The 21,304-nt window shown below is 39.8% G+C and overlaps 1 protein-coding gene across 1 annotated transcript; it reads right to left on the reverse strand.

Annotated features, from left to right (window-relative positions):
* Positions 5,526–20,872, reverse strand: LOC109838345 (carbamoyl-phosphate synthase small chain, chloroplastic-like). Its single transcript, XM_020406796.1, has 5 exons — positions 20,778–20,872; positions 19,558–19,801; positions 19,074–19,137; positions 5,988–6,114; positions 5,526–5,837 (listed from the first exon to the last, which is right to left on the reverse strand). Exons 1-5 carry the CDS (start codon positions 20,870–20,872, stop codon positions 5,741–5,743), a joined length of 627 nt encoding a protein of 208 aa, XP_020262385.1. The 3' UTR covers positions 5,526–5,740.

Consider the following 21,304-nt stretch of genomic DNA (forward strand, 5'->3'; position numbering starts at 1 on the left):
AAGGAGGCGGGCGCGGAGGAGATGGCGGCGTTGGGTCACGGCCAAGGAGGCGGGCGCGGAGGATATGGCGGCTTTGGGGTCGCGGCCAAGGAGGCGGGAGCGGAGCGGCGTTGGGGTCACGGCCAAGGAGGCGGGCGCCGTTAGGTCTCGGCCAAGGAGGCGGGCGCGGAGGAGATGGCGCCGTTGTGGTGTTGGGGTCGTCGCCTCTAGAGAGAGGAGGTGGGGGATTTCAGATTTGAGTTTGTTTGAGAGAGAGAGAGAGAGAGAAAAATGGAGCTGATGGTTTTTGGGGGAAGAGAGAGCAGATCACGGGAGGGAGAGAGAAAGTTGAGAGTGGAGGGTTTTTTTTGCAAAAATACAACAACTAACTATTATGGACAAATTTTCAAAACCGACCACTTTGGGATTTTAATTGCAAAAAACGACCCATTTCAATCTTATTTATAAAAACCGACCCAGTTGGTTGAAACTGGGTCGGTTTTTAAAAAAAAAATTCCCAAACTTCACGGGAGTTCAACTCCCGTGAAGTTTTGTTATGAGAAAAACTTCACGGGAGTTCAACTCCCGTGAATTTGCCACAAAGAAAAAATATTACAAAAACCGAACGCTGTTTTCAAGCCCCTAGGCTGAAACAGGTCGTTTTTGTATAATATTCACAAAACCGACTTGTTTTTGACATTAAAAACGCCAAAAAGGGTCGTTTTTTTGAAAATTTGTACACGCTAACTATTATGCTACTCAAAGTAGATGGAGCGGATGAGATGAATGCACAGTAGGTCTTAGGGCGAGCACGATCATCCAAGCCCTCTCAGTCTATATATATAAAGGTGAAGAATGGTAGTACCAAACACAAATTTTGTGCTTGGTAGTATTACAGTCTCATCCACTCACCACTACACATCTAGTAATGTGTACCCATATAGATCGAGTGGAAGGGGATGTGACACATCACTACCAATCGACGGACCAAGCATAATATAAATGAAAAACTCTTTTGTGAGCCTTGATACAAGCATACCAAAATATTCGCTAACATATGATATATTTATATATAATAATAATATAGTATATATTATATATAATATATATAGCAATGAGAGAAAGAGAGAGAGAGAGAATGAGTATGCTTGGTACCAAAGCACACAAAAAAGTTGATGGCTTGGTAGAGTGGAGCGTAGCATAATCCCCTACCAACACATTCAAATGGTTCATATCCAATAGCAACTCCTCAAGCCCATCGTGAATGTGGATCCCCCATTTGAATGAGATGAGGGGATTGTGCACCTCACTACCAAAGCACAAAAATTATGTGGCTTGGTACCTGGACCCGTCTTGTGTAAGAAGCATACCGATCATTCCTCATAATATAGCTATAGTATATATAGTATATATATATATATACTAGTTCTTATGCGCGTGCAATGCACATGGTTAAATATCAAAATAAATTTTTTTAATTAGTTTCTTACTATAAAATAAGGCAGATTCATTTTGAGTTAAAATCTATAAACATGGATTATTATATTTACCATAAAATTTATTTAATATTTTTAGAAAATTTATGAAATGGATGATTAATTTTAAAAATCTATTGGGGCCAGAAATAAGCAACTAACAAGTTTGCAGTGAAAGTTAGGGGAACATAGTACATTTTTAAGAATTATTAATCTTTACTTAGTTTGTTTATAATGATATGATCTCATTATTAACTAACTACAAGGCCTAATACATTATTATTTTTGTTGGGCCCATGTGAGTCCTCGTTGCAATGAATGGTATACAAATTAAGTACAACGGAAAAATACAGGGTGATCAATGGTGTAGGTGGTGAGGACAAACTCCAACAGCTTAATTTGGTATGTGTATATGTTATAGATAGAGATTGAGAAGAGTTGTTTTGAAAAATAGCGGGTGCGTGTGGGTAATTAATACGGTTTTTGTTCGTGTGGTTTTCTTTATTCATTTTTAAGATATCTGTGGTCATGTGAATATATAGCTATAACGTTGCTATTATCTTTTGATTTTGTGGAAGAGTTTGGGTGTTAAAAAAATTTAAATTATCTAATCCGGTTAAAGTAGGATCATATAAGTTAAGCCCATACATGAAATTTATTTAAACCAACACCTATGTGTAAATATTACAATTGACATTGAAATCTAAAATATGCACTGCAACAGAAAAGCTAATCCGCGAGGAACAAGTTTGTCGTTGAAAGTCGAGATTTCCTCGCTGTAGTGTGTTGGTGAGGAAAAAACTTTGGTTAGCATTTCCTCGCGGTAGGGTGGTTAAGAAAAGTTTCTGCGAGGAATACTATAATTTCTCGCGAAATCCTTTTCGCGGTGAATATATTCTTTTCTCGTTGTTACTCTTTAGCATCGATATTTTTCCTCACCTAATCTCATACCTTTTTCATCGCTAAACTACAGTTTCCTCGGCAATGATACGTGAATAATATTTAATTTATATATAATAAAAGTAATAAAAAACTATTTTCGTCGTTGTAAGTATCTTTCAGCGAGGAAACTGTTCCTCACCAAAGGTAAATCTTTAACGAGGAAATTAATTTTCTTTATTATATGTATCTTTTTCTCGTGAAAACAGTTTCTCAGTAAAGGGACTCAAAGACGAGGAAATTTAAATTTGTCATTGTAGGCTGTATCCCATATTCCTCGCTAAAAAAATTTAATTACGAGGAAATTTACATTTGTCGATATAGGTTATATGGTCTATAGCGAGAAAAATTATTTTTGCTATTATAGGTTGTATCACTATAGCGAGAAAATATGTTTTTGTCGACGTAAGCAGTATACTCTATAACGATGAAATATTCTTTTGACGACGTAAGCAGTATACTTATAATGAGGAAATTTTATTTCTTCAATAATAATGCTATTACGAGAAAAACACTCAAAATATAAATAATTGTCATCAATTGTCACCACAGTACATCAAAATAATTAAAATAAATAAAGCAAGCAAGCTTCTACCATAAGTAACAATGCTAGTCTAAAGCAATAACAAATGCAACACGATCAAAGAAACATTTCTCCAAGTTTAAGTTCACTAAGAATACTAAGCTGATGGATGTTTCCTGGAAAAATTAGTCATAAACTCCTCAAACTTTTTGGCTTGCTCCTCTAATCTTTGGATTACCTTATTTTGCGCGTCGATCTTTTGTTGTTGAGTTCCTACAAGTTGTTGGGTCTCTTGAAGCTATTCTTGCAACTTTTTATTCTTTTCAGACATTTTACTCATCGAAGAACGAGAGAACCTTAATGGTGATGGTCTAGGGCCAAAACCACAGCCCTTAATGTAGCCTGATTTGACTTTGAGAACTTTTGCACAAATTTCCTCATCTGTCATTGTTCGAGTTCCATCAGGTTGAGTGGTATCTGTTCGCATCTTTATCAATTGATCCTATAAGTAAAAAAATATATCTAGTTCAATCATATGCAACTTCTCAATTACAACCTAATCAATATAATCCTTTTTAGAACAGTAATATCAGTTTCACCTATATTCTTAAAATATTATAAAAGCATGCATCATTGACACGTTACTTACCCATTTTACCTTTGCTCCCAAGTCTCATCCTTTTTTGTGCTTCTATACTCTGTTTCAAAACGATTAATTACACCTTGCATCTCTCCAGTCTGTGCTGCCTATTGCATTCAAACATATTTTCTTTTTCAGCATATATATGTACATAATTAAGTTACAAATTTATAAGCAAAACTAAAAAGTGTCTTACAATTTGCTCTTGGTGTGACATAAATGATTTTGACCCAGCTTTGTGGTGATATGTCAACTTTGACCTATTAAGAACATTGACCCAGCTTTGTGGTGATATGTCAACTTTGACCTATTAAGAACATTCTTCTCTGAGCGAATCTAAAATTTTTAAGACATACAGTTAGAAAGAAGTAAATGAAAAAAGAAAAAATGTAATACGTGGAGAAAAATAAAAAAAAAAGATATTGTACCTTAAACTTTTCACTAGAAAAATGAGTGTAAAGAAACTCTTATTCTTCCTGAGTCTTGACAGCTTCATGTTTGTTTTCAATTGCCTCAATTGTTGAAAACTGCTCAAAATGTTTCTTCAACTTATAGCGAAAATTACAATATACGATCTGACATGTTGTAATTACATATCTCTGAACCCAAGGGAGTGACATGTCAAATTCAAACTTATTCTGCACATGCATAATTTCATGTCAAACTAAATATAACAAATCAAAGCAACCAATATAATGCCTTTAGCAAAACAAATCATCACTAACTTGCATTCTTTTGATCAAGTTCTCCACATCTGCTTTTTCAATCTTCTTCCATTTTTCCACATTCAGTAGGGGCGTAGTTTCAAATTGTGTAACCAATTTCATTTGCAAACATCTCAGCATAAGGGCCCGTAGGTCTACCATTTTCTTTAGTCAGAGTCACATGTATTTTAGAATTCAATTGGGAGAACACCTTATCTGCATTCACTCCTCTTGTCTTCCCTCGCACCTTTTTGGTTGTACCTTTGACATATTTTTTATTAAGAACGTAACACATACGTATATTTAATTCTCAAAATCTATGTATATAATGTTTTGTATACCTGGAGGAGGCTCCTGATTAATATCTGACATCACATTATCATCTCGCTCTTCAGCTATGGTGTTTACCACTGGCTGATCATTAGCACTTTGTTGCTGAAGACGTGCAGAATAGTGGGTATACGTTGTCAGCTCACTTGGGTAAAAATGAGCAAATAAAAGATGTGTAAAACACACCATAAATTATCAGGTTTCCATGTATAAGGTTCAAAAGATTCAAAATAAAGTCCAACTACCAAATAGAAGGTTCAAAATAACTTAAGAATGTGTTCTGAACCTTATAGCTTAAACTCCGACAAATTTATTCTTGCTTAGCTTGTAAAACACACCATAAATTGGTACATGGCTGATAAGGACAAGCTAAACAGTTATGCCCAAACAGAATGCAACAAAGAAAGACTGATAGAGGCCTGTCTCAGTGCTAAAATAGGTGGGGATGGCATCTATGAAACATGACAACAAAAGCTTCAAAAGCTAGATCAAAAAGCACAAATAGTCAATACAATGCATATATGTTTCATATGGAGGTGGTTTCCATGTATGCTAGTATCTACACTAATTTATCCATGTATCCTTTATTCCCCATTCAACAAGGAAAGTATCTAAAATATGATCAACATACAACCCTCCTCAAAGGTTTATATATCACTCAGTACTGCATACAGTATTATCAGGAAAGGAAATGCAGGAAAAAGTAGCAACCCCATTGGTAGGAGCCGAACTCAAAGCATAGAATCATGAAAGCACGATGCGACACTAGCACAAAAGCAATCTTAATTATAAGAAAGGTTGAAAGAATTACTTCATCAATTCAAATTCACCATCCGGAGGCACAAAGTTGGACTGTCTTTTCTGAGTTGAACCTCGTTAGATTTACACACTGATGAAAAGTGACATCATCAAGTTCAATGGTCTTGCCACTGGGGAAAGGGGAAAACTATTAGTTTATTCTAAACTGCCATGCTAAAGAATCAAAGAAGCTAGATAATTGAAGCAGTAACGTCTTAATATTAAAGGGATAGGCAAACAAAACCATGGAAACCAACAGAATTAGTCAGTGGCATCAATTGTTGATGATTATTAAATGGAGCGAGCAGTATGAATTTCCATTTTAGCAAACCTTTTCCCAACAAAATATGACTTATATACCAATATTGACACCCGTGTTCCCAATGTGAGTGTTTGTCATTAAGACAAATTGACCGGCATAGCTGGGGTCCGTTAAAATTTCTTGATACCTACATTAAAATATTCATATATAACACTATGAAGAAAATTTCTCACAATATGAAGAAAGCAAAAATCAGATAGTTCAGTACCCAGTCAAAGATGTGTTGAACACCACTTCACCGACTTGTGTTCAAAGCAAAAATCAGATAGTTCAGTACCCAGTCAAAGATGTGTTGAACACCACTTCACCGACTTGTGTTCTGGAAGCACCAAATGATTTGGCTCTCCATATGGAACCATCTTCAAGAACAAGTCTAGCATCTGATGTTTTCCATGGCCTATCTGCTAAATCTCAAGGTCATGAACAATATAATGCATCTTTAAATTCTCTAGGAAGAAAAATGCACGACTTGATGATTTTCACAAAGTTAGGCATGTGAACACTAGTCAAGCAGAGGATACTGTAGACACTAAAAAAATGCCAAGGAATAAAGCAAGGTTGAACCTTGCTACAAGCATGACGTGATAGGGGAACAACAATGCAATACGCAACGGAAATAAATTCCCCTTACTTGCAAGAATCTCTGAGGAGCAACACCAAATATAGGGCAGCAAATAGAACAACACAAACACAAAAGAGACACCAAGATTTTAACGTGGAAAACCCCTTAAAACAAGGGAAAAAACCACGGGTCGTCCAGACCAAAGAAATAGCTCCACTATGATCAAATAAGGGTACAATAGAGTCTCCAACAAGCACACAAACCGTGCTAACAATCAACCAAAGAACCACCAAGCACCAATGCTTGCAAAAGAGAAACAAGATGATGAAAATACCCCAAAACAAAGCCACTGTGAGAAGCCAAGATCTCTCACCTCAGACCTCGTCTTGAAAATCCGAACGGTGAGAATGAAGAACCACACGTCCTGAACCTGCTGCACAAATTTCAGCCCGATCCAACGGTGAACGAATCCTCTATCGTGATTTTTGCGGCAGCTGTCTGGTGGGTACACGGATTTGCTATCAGACCTCTATTCTCTTCAAAAAAAAAAAAAAACCCTAATATGACCTCTCTCCACTTAAAAATAAGTGAGACAAAATGGGCTTACACATTTTGGGCCTTTCTCCACATAGGAAGGGAGCCCAAAACCCAACAAATCTCCCCCTCACAACTATGTGGAGATAACCGCCAAACCGGCGATATCACAACAAGTTTCAAACTTCCCTCTTGGTAGTGCTTTAGTCATCATATCAGCACCATTATCATCAGTATGAACTTTAGCCAACTCCAACAGCTTAGCATCCAAAGCATCACGTATCCAATGATACCTCACATCAATATGTTTGGATCTGGAATGGAAGGTTGGATTCTTACCAAGATGAATAGCACTCTGACTATCAACAAACAACAAATATTTGTCTTGAACAAAACCAAGCTCCTGCAAGAATTTCTTCAGCCATAGCAACTCCTTGCATGCTTCGGTAATGGCAATGAACTCTGCTTCAGTAGTGGACAATGCTACACACTTTTGCAACTTAGACTGCCAAGCCACAGCTCCCCCTGCAAATCTAATCATATAGCCTGAAGTGGACTTCCTGTGCAACTTAGACTGCCAAGCCACAGCTCCCCCTGCAAATCTAATCATATAGCCTGAAGTGGACTTCCTGGAATCAATGTCTCCAGCCATATCAGAGTCCGAGTATCCCACCAAAGTAGGCTTATCACCTCCAAAACAAAGCCTCATACCAGCGGTACCACAAAGATATCTCAAAATCCATTTCACAGCATTCCAGTGCTCTCTACCTGGATTAGACAAAAATCTACTGACTGTACCAACAGCATGTGCTATATCTGGTCTTGTGCATACCATTGCATACATCAAACTACCCACAGCAGATGCATAAGGAACCCGTTCCATATCTAATTTCTCAGCTTCATTTGAAGGACTTTGTTTAGCACTCAGCTTGAAATGAGTAGCAAGAGGAGTGCTTACCGCCTTGGCATGTTCCATCTGGAATCTCTGCAACACCCTTTTTACATAGTATTCTTGTGATAGCCATAGCTTCTTCTCCTTTCTGTCACGCATGATTCTTATACCAAGGATTTGTTTAGCAGCTCCCATGTCTTTCATGGCAAATGACTCGCCCAATTGCTTCTTTAACCTGTCAATCCTGGAAATATTTTTCCCAACAATAAGCATGTCATCAACATATAATAACAGGATAATGAAGTCATCGGTAGAAAACTTTCTAACAAAGACACAATGGTCAGAAGTTGTCTTCTTATATCCTTGGTCACACATAACTGACTCAAACTTCTTATACCACTGCCTCGGAGCCTGCTTCAAACCATATAAGCTCTTTCTCAACCTACATACATAGTCTTCCTTGCCTTCAACTTGAAAACCATCAGGTTGCTTCATGTAAATCTCTTCCTCCAAATTACCATGAAGAAAAGCTGTTTTCACATCCATTTGCTCTACCTCCAAATCAAGAGTAGCAGACAAACTCAACACAGTTCTAATGGATGACATCTTTACCACTGGAGAAAATCTCATTAAAATCAACACCCTTTCTTTGACGGAAGCCTTTCACCACTAATCTGGCTTTATACCTCGGAGATGTAGAGTTACTCTCATGTTTCACCCTATAAATCCACCTGTTTTCCAAGGCCCTCTTGCCTTTAGGCAACTTCACCAAATCATAAGTGTGATTATCATACAAAGATTTCATTTCATCTAGCATTGCATCCAGCCACTTTTGTTTTTCTTCAGTCTCCATGGCCTCTTCAAAACACTCAGGTTCTCCCTCATCAGTCAAGGTTACATACTCATCAGAATGATACCTTGTAGATGGTTGTCTCTGCCTGTTAGACCTCCTGAGTTGGGCTTGAGGTGGTTCGGGAGCATCACCAAGATTCTCATCCTGTAACATCTCATGTTCCTCTTCATCATCATCACCTGGAACATCTAACTCATCTCCAAGTTGCTGATCATTAACATAATCATGTGGCTCACCATTCTGGACATTACCATCAATAGTATCCAAATTATGAACAGGCAACCGAACTGGATCAACATCAAACAAATTTCTATCTTTCTTGGGTGTAGTATTCTCCACCTTAACAATGTCTTCAATGGTTTGATCTTCCATAAACTCTACATCACGACTTCTGACAAGCTTTTTCTCAACAGGATCATACAACCTGTAACCAAATTCATCCTGACCATAACCAATGAAGATACACTGCTTTGTCTTTGCATCCAACTTGGATCTTTCATCCTTTGGAACATGCACAAAAACCTTGCATCCAAAGACTCTCAAGTGATCGTACCTGACATTCTTGCCAAACCAAATTTTGTCTGGCACCTCACTGTTCAAAGCAACTGCAGGACTGAGATTAATAACATGTACCGCTGTGTATAGTGCCTCACCCTAGTAATACTTGGGCAACTTAGCTTCAGAAAGCATACATCTCACTCTCTCGATCAATGTCCTGTTCATCCTCTCTGCTAAACCATTCAACTGAGGAGTTTTAGGAGGAGTCTTTTCATGTGCAATACCTTGCTGCTTGCAATAGACATCAAAGGGTCCACAATATTCACCACCATTGTCAGTACGAATGCATTTCAGTTTCTTGCCTGACTGTCTCTCAACCAAAGCCTGAAACTGTTTGAACTTCTCCAGCACTTGGTCTTTTGTCTTCAAAGCATAGACCCATAGTTTCCTGGAACAATCATCAATAAAGGTAACAAAGTAGAGTGCACCACTAAAGGATTTTACCTTCAATGGGCCACACACATCAGAATGCACCAACTGAAGCAACTCTGACTTCCTTGAGGGAGGATGCTTCTTGAAAGATACTCTAGTCTGTTTACCAGCCATGCAATGAGAACACTTCTCCAACTTTGCACTCTTCAATCCTGAAAGCACATCCTTTTTGGCTAAGCAATTTAACCCTTTTTCACTTATATGACTAAGCCTTCGATGCCACAAAGATGCCTCCATATCCACAGCATTCACACTGTCTTTAGCAACCAAAGCTTTTGTCCAATACAGTTTAGAAATTTTCTCCCCTCTAGCAATAACCAAGTTACCTTTGCTGAGTTTCCACTTTCCAGAACCAAAGTGATTATCATAACCATCCTCATCAAGCAATTGCACAGAGATCAAATTAAAGCGGACATCCGGAGCATGTTTGACTCCTTTAAGCAACAACTGCATTCCCATGTTGGTTTGCAAGCAAACATCACCAACACCAATCACCTTAGACACACCATCATTACCCATCTTCAACACTCCAAAGTCACCTGAAGTATAAGATGTAAAGAACTTCATCCGCGGTGTAACATGCAATGTAGCACCACTATCAATTATCCACATGCTCTCATCTGATACAAGATTAACAGACTCATGGTCACGGAGAATAACAAGATCATCACTAGTAGCAGTAGTGACACGATCATCATCATCATGATCCCTCTCTTTCTGCTTACCCTTCTTGCTTTTGTTCTCCCTTTTCCGCATAAAACAATTCTTCTGTATGTGCCCTGTTTTGTGACAATAATGACACTCCACACTCTTGTATCGAGACTTGGACTTTCTCCTGCTCTTCTCTCTACCACCCTTCGGTTCTTTTCTTAGACTTATCCCCCTATTTTCAGTGACAAGCACCTCGGACTGAGATGAAGAACCCTGTACCTTCCTTCTCATCTCCTCATTAAGAACACTACCCTTTGCCATTTCCAAAGAAACAACACCATTAGGGGCTGAGCTCGTGATAGAAACCCGAAATGTCTCCCAAGACTCTGGTAGAGATAACAATAGAAATAGTCCCAAAAGCTCATCATCAAACTTGATACCCATTCCTGCATCTGATCAAGGAGCCCTTGAAATTCATTCAAGTGATCTGAAATGGAAGTCCCCTCCTTGTACCTCAAACTAGTAAAGTTCTTCAGCAAGTATAATTTATTATTCCCTGATTTAGAGGCATACAAGGACTCTATCTTCGCCCATAAAGATTTTGCATGTGTCTCATTTGCAATATGATTATAAACATTATCTTCTACAAATTGCCGAATAAAACCACACACCTGTTGATTTTCAAAATCCCATTCTTCATCCGACTTGGCATCTGGCTTCTGAGTAGCAAAAACAGGAAGATGCATATTCTTCACAAATAGCAGATCCTTCATCTTGCCCTTCCACAAATGATAATTAGTGCCATTCAAACAAATCATCTTTGTATTTGCCTCCATCATTCAAGCAAGTCAAAATGCCCCAAACCAAGTAGCTCTGATACCACTCTGATAGGGGAACAACAATGCAATACGCAACGGAAACAAATTCCCCTTACTTGCAAGAATCTCTGAGGAGCAACACCAAATATAGGGCAGCAAATAGAACAACACAAACACAAAAGAGACACCAAGATTTTAACGTGGAAAACCCCTTAAAACAAGGGAAAAAACCACGGGTCGTCCAGACCAAAGAAATAGCTCCACTATGATCAAATAAGGGTACAATAGAGTCTCCAACAAGCACACAAACCGTGCTAACAATCAACCAAAGAACCACCAAGCACCAATGCTTGCAAAAGAGAAACAAGATGATGAAAATACCCCAAAACAAAGCCACTGTGAGAAGCCAAGATCTCTCACCTCAGACCTCGTCTTGAAAATCCGAACGGTGAGAATGAAGAACCACACGTCCTGAACCTGCTGCACAAATTTCAGCCCGATCCAACGGTGAACGAATCCTCTATCGTGATTTTTGCGGCAGCTGTCTGGTGGGTACACGGATTTGCTATCAGACCTCTATTCTCTTCAAAAAAAAAAACCCTAATATGACCTCTCTCCACTTAAAAATAAGTGAGACAAAATGGGCTTACACATTTTGGGCCTTTCTCCACATAGGAAGGGAGCCCAAAACCCAACATGACGAGATTCGTCATCATATGAATCTCATCTCAGTCAACGTAGCCCATCATGATGATGAACGTCATTGAAGACGAAGTCCATCTGCAAACGAACCTCGTCAAACGACACTTTACTCTCAAAGGACGAACTTCGTCATTGAAGACGAAGTTCGCCCAAAAATGAAGTTTGTCATTGAAGATGATGTTCGTCTAGAAATGAAGTTCGTCATTGAAGACGAAGTTCGCCGTTGCCATTATTGATGGACCTCGTACATAGCCGAACCTCGTCTGTCATAGTTTTCAGAGGCTACATTTAAGGAGAGTTAATGACTAATAACTCACTCATTTAGGGAGAGGACAACTAACTCACCCATTTAAGGAGAGTTAATGATCTCATTTAAATGAAAGTTAATGACCACTAGCTCCCTCATTATAAGGGGAGTTAAAGCACATTAACTCACTCCATAATGACCCTAAGCCTATAAATAAGCATGATCAACATGGAAAGAAAGAGGAGATTAAGAGGCTAGTGAAAAAAGCCTCTCTCTCCTCCACTCTCATGGATCTTCATAGATCATCGGCTAATCATTTGGTCTTAGAGCGTCGAAGCTCATAACGAGCATGACGAGAGTCATTACAATGACGGACCTCATCTCAAACAACAAAGCTTGTCGTTGCATACAAGAGACGAAGCTCGTCATTGGAAATGAGGTTCGAAGCTCATCATTGGATACGAGGTTCGGAGTTCATCATCGGAGGTGAAGTTCGTTAATGAAAACAAAGCTTGTCATCAGATTTAAAGCTCGTCAGTGAAGACCATCATCGGAGGTGAAGTTCGTTAATGAAAACAAAGCTTGTCATCAGATTTAAAGCTCGTCAGTGAAGACGAAGCTCATTATTAAAGAAGCTCACAAGGCTCGCCATACAGCGAGGCTCGACATCAAAGACGAGGCTCACCACGCAGTGAGGCTCGACATCAAGGACAAGGTTCGCCAAAGCAGTGAAGTTCGTCACCCACATTAAATCAGGCTGTAACGACCACGAAGACCCAGTCAGCCACGTGGGCTAGATTTAAGGAGTCAGTTACGCCACGACTCCACAATATCAGCGCATCAGTTTCGCCCATGACCCCATGATTGTAGCAAGTCAATTACGTGCTAAAGTTCTATAAATAGCCGCAAGCAGCTATGGAGAGGGGGCTGGCAGTTCGGACATTTAGACTTTTGGCAATCATCAGAGATCAAAGCTCCTACGTATAGATCTAGAATTCAAACCTCGATTCTAGCAGTCTAATGAACGTGAGAAGCTTCAGCAATCTTGTTCTGATCATCAACGGGAGGCAATCTCGACTTAAGCATCGGGGGAAGCATCCTTTCGTCACCAAGAACCCACCTTAAACAAAAGAGAAACTGAATTAATCTTCTCTTCCTCTGTAATCGAGAGAGAGTGTGAGTGATTGTAAGGGTTTCGTACCAAGTGATCGAACCCATTTCTTAAAACATGAGAATCAATCCAACATCAATTTTTCGACCCTACAGACGATTGTGACCACAGTGGGAGCAGCTATTCTCTCCGGCGAGATGGTGGTGGCGTAATCAGACAAGATTGCTGTGGGAACGGATGTCGAGACTCTGGTCATCGAATTTGACCAGTCCAAATATGAGGATTTTCTTTCCTCTGGTAAGTCTAGTCCCACGAAGGCACGTAAGTGTCATCGAGTCTCGTATGAGACTTCAACCCAAGTGGCTTCTGATGATTCAACTCGAGTTAGTCTCGAGGAAAAGTCCAAGCCCCTCAAAGAGGAGGCTCTAGAAACTAGCCGTCAGACTAAGAAATGGGTTGTCAAGTAACCTAGCCGAACTTCGGCTTCTACTAGCCAAATTATGGCTTTTGATGACGAACCTCGCTCAGCTTCGATTGAGGCAAAGGTTTCTACTAGCTCATTGTCGAGACGCGCTCGACAACGTCAACGTCAGAACCAAGCTCGCCGCAAAGCTCAAGCTTTGGTCTCGCTAGACGGTTTTCATTATCAACCGAGGGTTAATCAACCTAAGATCAACAAGTCTGACGAGGGTCAGGTGAATGAGGAACGTCCGAATGACGGACCTCACCCTTGCACCCGAGTAGGCTAAGAGGTTCAACAGTTTCAACAAGGGGTTCATACTGACGTTCGTGAAGAAAACGAACCTCAAGTTAAGAGCCAACTGAGAAGGCACAAGTGTCGAGCTCGTTCTACCAACGAATGTCGTCACATGAATGATGGAGTTCGTCAGTCTACCCAAGTTTGTCAACCTCTATCATTCAGAGGGTCTCACTTGGGTAAAACCAAGATGACGGAGTCGACTGGGGGTTGTCCAGCTGGTGACCTTCGGGATTATCTCACGCGCAAGCGCAGCATGAGCCAAATGCAACCTTATTACTGCTGTGAGATACTCATTTCTGCAGTACTTTCCCAATGTTCATGTGGGGAGTCAACTCATAAGCCTTCAGTCTTCGAACGGTTAACTGAACCGTCAATGGTCTCATCATCAAGAAGAAGATGCTTTCGCCCCAAGAAACAAGCACCCAAGAATTGCCACATTGAAGTGACGATTAACATGGTCAGCAAGGGCAAGAGTAAAGCTTCGGCTTATTCTTCTGAATTTTCTGATCCTGAATACTCTCCAGGACTAGGCGAAATGCTTGTCGAAGGACAGGGAGTGTATCAACACACTCGTACTCGTATTGGTATGGTGATCTCGTTTGATTACCGTCGATTAGCAGGCATCATAGATGAGGTTGAGGAAGAGCCTGAAAACTCAGCTATTGCAACCTCTCATCCTTCCAACACAGATCAAAGTGAACAAGCAAGTGCTCACATGGCCGGAAGTGAGGAGGACCTGGCGAGGCAGGTGGAAGAGCAACAATCAACCATCCTCCAACAACAGGAGTTTATCAGACGCTTGGAGGATATGGTGGACAAACTCCTCAAGGAAAAGAAGAAGAAAGCTACCGTCGAATCCTCAGGATCAAGGCACCAACGACCTTCACCCAGTGCTAGGGAATCTAGCCGTCGAAATCAAGATGGCGATAATGCAGAAGATGAGGAAGAAAATATTTCTGATATTCACTCTGAATCATCCAAAGCTGAGTCCAACCCGCATAAGAATGACCGAGATCATAAGTTGGACGATTTCCAGAAGCAGCTTGAGGCTTTGAAGCTTCAGAGAAACTTCAGAGAACTGGGGGTCGTCAGGCCATACCCTGTCGAATGGGACGACGTTCCCTATCCTCCAAAGTTTAAGCCACTCAGCCTTCTGCAGTTCGATGACTGGAGCATGAATCCATCACTTGCTGGAAGGACATGGAAAGGCTCTTTTTGGCCAGATTCTTCGACGATGACATAGAAGTATCTACGGCCACCCTGCTAGTTGAAAAGCAGAAGAAGACAGAGTCTGTTAGTAACTTTGTCAAGAGATTTAGAAATCGTTCGCTGCATTGCCGTGATCAAGTCTCTAAAAGTACGTTGATCGAGATGTGTCGCAGTAATCTCTCGATCCATATTTTATCCAAGATTGGAGCGGTGAAGACCCGAACTTGGAAAGAGCTTGTTCGCCAAGGAGAACAGGTCGAAAGCATGCTCAATAGGCTAGATGCTGAAGAGCCATGTGATTTTCAAGGAGGTGATGACCAAGACAACCTCACTCCTGAATCTTCATCAAAGCAGAAGGGCAAATCTTCGGATAGCCGCTTTCAACAGAAGTACGACTTCCCAGATGAGCAAGTCGTCCTGATACTCAAATCCTTGATCAAGGCGAAAAAGATCAAGCTCCCAGAATCGATACGACCTGAGATGTCGAGAATGGATGAAACCAACTATTGTGCATACCACATGATGGTTCATCATCCCACCTCTCAATGCTATACCTTGAAGGATAAGATCCAAGCCTTATTGGATGCAGGAGTCTTTACCCTTCAATCCTGATTTACAGCTATCGTTGGAGTGGGGTTAGTCGTGGTTTCTCTACAAAACCATGTACTACCTTAAGCTTTCTCTCTGATGAAGCCATGACGACCCAAAGCTCGTCATAAATCAACTCCAAGGTGAGTCTGAAGTCAGACGTGAGCATCTGACCCCTTACCAAGATACTATCATGTTAATAATTACCTCTAATAGTCACTTCCTCCAAATTCCCTCGTCAATCATCTCCAATAGGATGACGGGATGACAAAACTATCATGTTAATGATTACCTCTGATAATCACTTCCTCTAAATTCTCTCTCCAATCCTCTCCAATAGGATGACAGATCCACAAAACTATCACGTTAATGATTACCTCGGATAGTCAATTCTTAACCCTCGTCAAGTCGTGTTCTACCATGCGATAAACACCTACTTGTCTCTCGATCAAGATAGTGATCTACCATACGATGATTTACTATTTGGTCTTTTTCGAACATTCTATATCCTTAGAATGATCGTAAATAGTGGCTTACCATGCGATGTGTCGCTATTTTAATCGCAGTCATTATACTCTTAAGTCACTGAACGACATAATTATCCTAATGTCATCATTTTCCCAAATGACGTTCGTTTTCCAACATTGGCCTACCAAGTGATGTGTCTTTGTTTTCTTCATTATCGTTATACTCCTAAGTCACTGAATGACATGATTATCCTAACGTCGTCGTTTCCCCAAATGACGTTCGTTTTCCAACATTGACCTACCAAGTGATGTGCCTTTGTTCTCATCATCGTCGCCATACTCTTAAGTCACTGAACGACATGATCTTCCTAACGTCATCATTTCCCCAAATGACGTTCGTTTTCTAACATTAGCCTACCAAGTGATGTGCCTTTGTTTTCTTCATTATCGTTATACTCCTAAGTCACTAAACGACATGATCATCCCAACGTTGTCATTTTTACAAATGACATTCATTTTCCTGCAACAAGCCTACCATATGATGAGCTTAAGCTTTGTTATCATGCATCTGATCTAAGGCCTTAAAAAGGGCTAAGGAAAGAGGAAAATCTTAGCATTGAACCTAAGAGAAATTCTTTGACAACTTACTATGCTAAGGGTAAAAGCATGGCTAGTCCAACTCAAACGGCAGTTGGTAAAGACACATCAAGTCTGTTGATAGCTGAGGGTTTGCTAAAAATCCTAAGTCTTGATTGACAGCCCCACATGGGTCTAACGAAGTTTGCACAGAACGATGAGACTCATCAAGTAGCCGAAACTCGTCTCGAAGTGTCGAGGCTCAAAACGACGAAGTTCATCTGAAACGATGAGGATCACCGCGAAGCGTCGAAGCTCGCTAAGAGGCCAAGCTCACCAAGAGGCCAAACTCACCAAGAGGCCAAGCTCATCCCAAAGCATCCAAGCTTGTCATGCAAATCAAGCTCGTCATAGTCGAGAAGGTTCAAAGTATTTCAGACCCCATACAACCCAATTTGGGTCTGAAAACTTTGAAGAGGGTCTTGTAGACACTAAAAAAATGCCAAGGAATAAAGCAAGGTTGAACCTTGCTACAAGCATGACGAGGCTCGTCATCATAATGAATCTCATCTCAGCCAACGAAGCCCATCATGATGATGAACGTCATTGAAGACGAAGTCCATCCGCAAACGAACCTCGTCAAACGACACTTTACTCTCAAAGGAAGAACTTCGTCATTGAAGACGAAGTTCGCCCAGAAATGAAGTTCGTCATTGAAGATGAGGTTCGTCCAGAAATAAAGTTCGTCATTGAAGACGAAGTTCGTCGTTGCCATTATTGATGGACCTCGTACATAGCCAAACCTCGTCTGTCATAGTTTTCAGAGGCTACATTTAAGGAGGGTTAATGACCAATAACTTACTCATTTAAGGAGAGTTAATGACTACTAACTCACCCATTTAAGGAGAGTTAATGACCTCATTTAAATGAAAGTTAATAACTACTAACTCCCTCATTATAAGGGGAGTTAAAACCCATTAACTCACTCCATAATGGCCCTAAGCCTATAAATAGGCATGATCAACATGAAAAGAAGGAGGAGACTGAAAGGCTAGTGAAAAAAACCTATCTCTCCTCCACTCTCATGGATCTTCATAGATCATCGGCTAATTATTTGGCCTTAGAGCGTCGAAGCTCATAACGAGCATGACGAGAGTCATTACAATGACGGACCTCGTCTCAAATAACAAAGCTTGTCGTTGAATACAAGAGACGAAGCTTGTCATTGGAAACGAGGTTTGAAGCTCGTCATTGGATACGAGGTTCGGAGTTCATCATCGGAGGTGAAGTTCGTCAATGAAAACAAAGCTTGTCATCAGATTTAAAGCTCGTCAGTGAAGACGAAGCTCATTATTAAAGAAGCTCACGAGGCTCGCCACGCAGCGAGGCTCGACATCAAAGACGAGGCTCACCACGTAGTGAGGCTCGACATCAAGGACGAGGCTTGCCAAAGCAGTGAAGTTCGTCACCCACATTAAATCAGGATGTAACGACCACGAAGACCCAGTCAGCCACGTGGGCTAGATTCAAGGAATCAATTATGCCACGACTCCACAATTTCAGCGCATCAATTACGCCCACGACCCCATGATTGTAGCACGTCAATTACGTGCTAAAGCTCTATAAATAGCCGCAAGCTGCTATGGAGAGGGGGCTGGCGGTTCGAACTTTTAGACTTTTGGCAATCATCAGAGGTCAAAGCTCCTACGTATAGATCTAGAATTCGAACCTCGATTCTAGCAGTCTAACGAACGTGAGAAGCTTCAGCAATCTTGTTCTGATCATCAACGGGAGGCAATCTCGACTCAAGCATCGGGGGAAGCATCATTTCGCCACCAAGAACCCACCTTAAACAAAAGAGAAGCTGATCTCGACTCAAGCATCGGGGGAAGCATCATTTCGCCACCAAGAACCCACCTTAAACAAAAGAGAAGCTGAATTAATCTTCTCTTCCTCTGTAATCGAGAGAGAGTGTGAGTGATTGTAAGGGTTTCGTACCAAGTGATCGAACCTATTTTTTAAAACAAGAGAATCAATCCAACATCAATTTTTCGACCCCACATATACGACCTGTACTCCCGGGGAAGAACATAAACAAAAAAATTCTTATTTCGACTCTTAAAGTGTGAGTCTTGAATATGTCATCCTTCAATTACAGAATCTCGACTACCAAACAAAACAGATAACATTTGAATAGGATAACGATCAGCATTGCTCCTTCTTCGATGCAATACAATATTCTTGTTAACAGCTATAGTCACATGCTCTTTTAAACCCAGATAATACTTAATATAATCAATAAACTTAATAAGTTTATATAAGTTCTGGTAACATATATATGAAACATTTTAAGAAATTTTGCAAATAAACTACTACTCCAACTTCGAATCATTCACAGCATACCATTTGCATCATTATCTGCAACTGTCGTGCTCCCCTCACTTGCGCTCCGAATGATTCTCACCGCCTAAAATAATCACACAAAATGGTGGGGAAATATTATTAAGCATACAGAAATCAGTAGAGCAACTAGCTAATCGAATGCTACAATCCAAGTTATTGAGATCGAGCAACATGGGCATCCAAAAAATTGAAACTTTACTAAGAAAAAAGTATTGTTTCTTAGAGAAAATATTAAAGTATGATTACTTGCGTTTTAAACACAGAAGTTCTAGGGAAAACGATGGACCTAGAGTTGAGGGCAAAGCTTGGTAAGGTTGAAGGGGAAGCACATTCCTTTGATGGGGGTATTAGGATTTTTGAAACGAGACAGGAGAGGCGGCAGGGTCCGATTTGGGGAGGAACAATTATAGAATGTAGGATTTTCTACTAGTGTTCTCAAATGACAGACTACTGTTTCTTAGAGAAAATATTAAAGTATAATTACCTGGGTTTTAAACACAGAAGTTCTAGGGAAAACGATGGACCTAGAGTTGAGGGCAAAGCTTGGTAAGGTTGAAGGGGAAGCACATTCCTTTGATGGGGGTATTAGGATTTTTGAAACGAGACAGGAGAGGCGGCAGGGTCCGATTTGGGGAGGAACAATTAGGGTTTTTTGAGGGTGATCCGACGGCAAATTGCAAGATTGACGAGCCCTGACGGCGACAGTGACCTTTGACGGAGGCGGCGACCTCCATTCATTTCTCAATTTTAGTTTGATAGTTTTTTCTCACTGGTGTCTCTAACTTTAATGTCATAATTATTTATTTTCTTTGATGTTTATTTGAATGAGCTACACCCAATTTAAATTTTTATGTTATAATTGAATAGATACGAAACAAATATAATCTAAAGTCAATTTAAATTTCATGTTATTTGAATTATCATGAAACTAAGCTTGACTTGAGAAAGTATAGTGTTGCAAGAGTGAAAAATAGTTGAAAATAGCATTATTAAATAAAGATGAACAATTAAAACCAACAAGACAATATGATTTATTAAAAGCGGGCTATATGACACAAAAGAGAGTATAGAGTTTATCCCTAATCATTGATAGACTCCATAAAAATTTATAAGCTAAAAATTAATGTTAACTCGAGTACATTTTTATATGATAAAAGTATCCACATAAGCATATACAAGTACTAAAAAAGTTTTTGAAAATCCTTCTAAAGATTTCTGATTTTACTCAAAAAATAAATTATTCTATAAAATATTCAGAAAACATTGTCTTTTATTCCTTCTGTTTTTTTTTTTTTTTATTGAGCCGAAAACAATCATTCTTCACCTTTACATTTTTCCTATGTAATTACAGAGTAGTGTCTTTATTGTTGACATCTATTGTGATATCAGGCTAAAGCTAAAATGTCTTATGCTATTATCTTTCCTGGGTCTCGCTTATCTTTTATCTTCTCGTCTAACTTCACAAAAAAGTTAAATTTATTTTCAATGATCAACACAAACTTCTAGAAATATATACTTTGATTTTTTTTTTCAACAAATGTTAATTTCATATATGTGATACTTTTTTATGTTTTTAATTTATTACTTAAATAAGGCTAGGAGTTACCTCTTTTTCTATGTAATGTAATTTTCTGTTGTGCATCTAATAAGAGTTTCTATTGCATTAATAATATTATCTTGGAGAGATCATAGATCTCATAGTACCTCTCGAGCTCCTGGATGCAGATCTTTGAGCGAATTGGCCAAAGAAGAGCGATTTTCTCCTCATTGCGACCAGCGGTGGAAGTCTGAGCAACCATGGAAGATGGTTAAGGAGATTTGGGGAAGTTAAGAGAGACAAGCGCCGAAAAACTAGAGCAAGAGTTTATGAAGAAAAGCCCTCTTCGCTTCCAATGAGATATTTATAACACCCGAGAGGGACACGTAGAATAATATGGACGGTCGGCTCGTTTCAAAATGAATGGACAAGATACACCTCAAAATCCCAAACGGTTCACACAAAACTCGAAGCACCACCCTCTTTCCTCCATGCCTCTTTGCTCAAAAATCAAAGCGATAACAACTCTCTGGCTTCTGATGATGTCATCACGTCATTTCAAACAGTGATGTTTCATCTGCCTAATAAAAGCTTCTGGAAACTCACTAAGCGTATATTCGATGAACAGTCGGCCAAACCTAGTTTGACCCTTCAAAACTCGCCCCATGGAGTTCAAACACCAATTAGCAAGGGT

Source organism: Asparagus officinalis, chromosome 4 (assembly GCF_001876935.1).
Source record: "Asparagus officinalis chromosome 4, Aspof.V1, whole genome shotgun sequence".
Taxonomy (NCBI): Eukaryota; Viridiplantae; Streptophyta; class Magnoliopsida; order Asparagales; family Asparagaceae; genus Asparagus; species Asparagus officinalis.

Bases quoted from the DNA above. Each gene is read 5' to 3' on its own strand.
- LOC109838345 (XM_020406796.1), bottom strand. From the start codon at position 20,872: ATGGTTGCTCAGACTTCCACCGCTGGTCGCAATGAGGAGAAAATCGCT. The intron at 19,138-19,557 runs GTAATTATACTT...TGATTATTTTAG, and splicing joins CTTCTGTGTTTAAAACCCAG to GCGGTGAGAATCATTCGGAG. The intron at 5,838-5,987 runs GTACTGAACTAT...ATTTTAATGTAG, and splicing joins TTCAACACATCTTTGACTGG to GTATCAAGAAATTTTAACGG.